Genomic DNA, 4,580 nt, shown 5'->3' with positions numbered 1-4,580 from the left:
AATTCGACAAAGTGATGCTGAAAATTTGAGGAAAAACATGAAAAATAATTTGAAAATGAGAGGCTGACGTTCGAAGCTTAGGAGGCTGAAATCTCGGAAACTACTGATCAGAATTGGAACGACTTTTCTTTGGCAAAGAAGGTTTGATGAAGAAATTGTAGAATGACTAGACGAACATTTTGAGGGTTCGCGCGTCGAAATCCCCGTCAAGGTTGAAATTTGCCAAAAATTCAGCTCAAATTTTTTTCAGCTTACGGCATTTATCTATTTTCATTGTCATTTATCGAATGAATCGAAACTTTTTTAGAAATCTGAAATAAATTTTTTGTTTTTGAAGCGCTATAACATTTATGACAAAGTGTAAACAAAAAAGCTTACAATATTTGCAATTTTTAATTGCTAATTATTCGCTTAAATTCATGAATTAAAAATTTTTAAAAACAGGATTACGTGGCATAAAAAATAACAAAACTAATTATTTATTTGAATTTTTTCCGAAACGAAGTTTGATTCAATAATTAGTAAAATCATAAAGCTGTGTTTATGCTTACTTTTTGCGTTATAAATGTTGTAGCGCATAATTAAAAATTTTTTTAGTTTGCTTCAAGACCAGTAGCCTGCATGGATATATATAATGGTAGCCTGTGACAATTTCTTCGTTTTTTTTAATGTATTGTTTTTTTTTTATTTAAAAGAAACTTTTTAAAATGTGCTACAGGTGTTTGTCGGCACGTCAAGTTGATTTTATATCAAAATTAAAAGTAAACTTAAATCAAAATAAAAAACTGGCTATAATGTTTGTTCTATCAAATTTATCATTTAATTTTTTTTTTTTAATTTTTTTTAAGTCAAGTTGCCTCATGTCTTATCACTTCTCACAATAATTTGACTGCAAACATCGCCGAAACAATAATTTGTAACAGTAATAGAAAACTAGTAGTTGAGAGTTCCCGTGGTGTAGTGGTTATCACGTTCGCCTAACACGCGAAAGGTCCTCAGTTCGAGCCTGGGCGGGAACATATTTATTTTTACACATTTTTCGTCAAATTTTAAAACCAGCAATCAATACATTTGACAGATTTCTGATAGCGAGCTAAATTTTTTGCCTGAACCACAACTTCATAGCATACCAGACCAATCAATCATCAATTCACATCCTTCGGCAAACATTGAGCGTTCAAGTCTAAGTACCATAGAGAGGGGCCATTCTGAATTTTTCTGCAACTTCCCGCCATTGCATATAACACTATATAACTATATATAATCAATAACTCTACATAACTATATATGAACCTATATAACCGCATATAGCACTATATAACTATATAGAATCAATAACTCTACAAAACTATATATAAACCTATATAACCGCATATAGCACTATATAACTATATAGAATCAATAACTCTACAAAACTATATATAAACCTATATAACCGCATATAGCACTATATAACTATATATAATCAATAACTCTACATAACTATATATAAACCTATATAACCGCATATAGCACTATATAACTATATATAATCAATAACTCTACATAACTATGTATAAACCTATATAACCGCATATAGCACTATATAACTATATAGAATCAATAACTCTACAAAACTATATATAAACCTATATAACCGCATATAGCACTATATAACTATATATAATCAATAACTCTACATAACTATATATAAACCTATATAACCGCATATAGCACTATATAACTATATATAATCAATAACTCTACATAACTATGTATAAACCTATATAACCGCATATAGCACTATATAACTATATAGAATCAATAACTCTACAAAACTATATATAAACCTATATAACCGCATATAGCACTATATAACTATATATAATCAATAACTCTACATAACTATATATAAACCTATATAACCGCATATAGCACTATATAACTATATATAATCAATAACTCTACATAACTATGTATAAACCTATATAACCGCATATAGCACTATATAACTATATAGAATCAATAACTCTACAAAACTATATATAAACCTATATAACCGCATATAGCACTATATATAATCTATAACTCTACATAACTATATATAAACCTATATAACCGCATATAGCACTATATAACTATATATAATCAATAACTCTACATAACTATGTATAAACCTATATAACACTAAATATAATCAATATATAAATATATAACCAGACAGACAAAACAAAGCCACAATCTAACAGCACTATCTTAGTTTCTTTCCAAATCCAATAACAACGCGCACCAACTACGAATCTGACAGTACAACTTCATTTAACTACCTTCAACTCGATCTCACGCACGAATTCAAACCCGGTAACGCAGAGACAAAGGCAAGAAAGTCTAAGGTTAATTATCTTTTATTAAACAACAACTTGTACATTAAAAATCGTTTCAATTTAAGCAGTCAATTGTCTAAAACACACACACAAATTGATTAAAGACAAACACCCACTAACATGAACATTATCAGATTTCTAAACACACACACACACACACACACAAACGTATATACAGAGGAAGAATACTAAAAATGGATACAGGAATACATAGAGACGGAGACAAGCCAGCACAAACACACACAGCAAACTCAATGTGATGATGCGTACAACATATCATGTGTATTCATTCATACAAAATCTTTCTTCTAATACGGCCGGTCTCTTCTGTCACTCCTATCTCTGAATAATTTAGATATTAATCACTAATTAATCAGAGATAATAGTATAAGAAAAGTAAAAGAAACCACAAGACAAAAATTTGAATCAAGAAAATAAAACAAAACGAATTCTTGAAAATTTATGAAAAATTTCCTCACCCCCCATAATCATTTCCACCTCCTCCTCCTCCACCACCACCTCTTCCACCGCGGCCACCCCTGAAGCCACCACCACCACCACCTCTATTTCCACCACCATAACCTGGAAACAAAAGAAGTTTCATACAAACAAATATATAAACCTCTTAGGAAGTAATCACGAAGGCATACGTTTGGATGTACAACATACTAAATTAGGTTTAGCAATAAAAATCGATATTATGATAAATAATAAAAAAAGATGAAACTAATTACCACCTCCTCCTCCTCCTCCACTGCCACCACCCATCCCTTCGGGTCGAGGCTCCTGGCACCTGTGACACTCGGTTCGCCATGAAAAGTTCTTGTTACCGCAGTCGCTAAAAATTTTAGGGCGAAAATTTATATTTACAAATTTATTACTGTAGTTACTATTAAAAACATAGAAAACTATTTAGATTACAATTAATTGACAGAGGAAACCAATTAATTAGTTAATTAATTGAAATTATTCATAAGGTAAACAAAATTAGATGAAAAATTACAACAAAAAATACTTACGGATTGGGGCAGGGCCAGTCTCCAGCTCGGCCACTGTCACTTCCTCCCCCTCTTCCTCCACCACCACCTCGGCCGCCGCCGCCACCACCGCCGAAGCTGCCACCACCACCACCACGGCCGCCACCTCCACGACCACCCTTTTGGTATGAAAATCCACCAGGTGGTACCTTCCTTGAAGCAGTCATGACTTGTATCGTCTTACCCTGGAATTCTTTATCTGCGTACATTGGTATGTGGCGAGAGTTTTGATGTAGTTGTAATCGTGTAGGTGTGCAATTATGAAACAAGAAAACACCCCAATCAATCAATCAATCACTAACTGTGAAACCATTCTATGGCTGCCTGAGCCGCTTGTGCATCATCGTAAGTGATGGTAGCTTCACCTTTCGGTCGGCCACTTTGCTTGTCTTTGTATAGCCAGACTTTTGGACGATTCGTTTTTTTGTCGATCTGTCAGTTGGTTTATAAAATGGTCAGTGATTTATTTGAGAAAGAGAGAGATATTATTACTATTACAAAAGTATTTAGACTATGAAGAACTAGTGATGAATGGAAAATCTTTCAACCCACCTTGATGATACCAATAGAGCCGAATTGTGCACACAGTTCATCCTCTGTTATGTACTCTGGCAGTCCCTGGATGAAAACTGTATCTGGCATCTCCTGGAGGTCGCAGCCACTCCCGTATTGACCCCCGCCACCACCTCCTCCTCCATATTGGCCCCCACTGCCACCAGCTCCACCCCCATACTGGCCACCACCACCACCGTATCTGTCGCCACCACCTGAATTTTTGAAAAAAAATCAATCCTTAACGCTGTGCTGCGTGCCATGCATCATTAAATTAGAAATATTTACATAAAATCAACTTCTATATTTATTAAAACATTTAAGCAATCATTTATATACCAAATTAAAAAATAAATATCTACACAATTAAAAAATCATAACTATAAGAACAGTATACATCAGCCCACCGGCTGCAACTCTTACTCATAGCTTAGCACACATTATTATCCACCCAACATGTACTGTAAATAAAATGCCACACTCTTATGGCCCCAGTTCAATAACCAGCCTTTCAGTTTGAAGCTGTGTACTTCAAATTTTTTTTTACAGATTTCATGACACAAAAAAATAAACAATTACTGTATGTATATACTACTTGTTGTACAAAAATTCTGACACATACAAATAT

The 4,580-nt window shown here is 33.5% G+C and overlaps 1 protein-coding gene across 1 annotated transcript; it reads right to left on the bottom strand.

Moving 5' to 3' along the window:
* Window positions 1-2,838: 2,838 nt before the first annotated feature.
* HELRODRAFT_186994 (hypothetical protein) lies at window positions 2,839-4,119 on the bottom strand (the record flags this gene model as incomplete). Its single annotated transcript, XM_009018793.1, has 5 exons — window positions 3,953-4,119; window positions 3,703-3,832; window positions 3,383-3,599; window positions 3,098-3,201; window positions 2,839-2,945 (listed from the first exon to the last, which is right to left on the bottom strand). The coding sequence occupies exons 1-5, from the start codon at window positions 4,040-4,042 to the stop codon at window positions 2,839-2,841; spliced, it is 648 nt and encodes a 215-aa protein (XP_009017041.1). The 5' UTR covers window positions 4,043-4,119.
* Window positions 4,120-4,580: the final 461 nt, after the last annotated feature.

Source organism: Helobdella robusta (genome assembly GCF_000326865.2).
Source record: "Helobdella robusta unplaced genomic scaffold HELROscaffold_22, whole genome shotgun sequence".
NCBI classification, from domain to species: Eukaryota; Metazoa; Annelida; class Clitellata; order Rhynchobdellida; family Glossiphoniidae; genus Helobdella; species Helobdella robusta.
The sequence above is the reverse complement of the archived record's forward strand: the minus strand, read 5'-3'. Positions and strand labels throughout refer to the sequence as shown.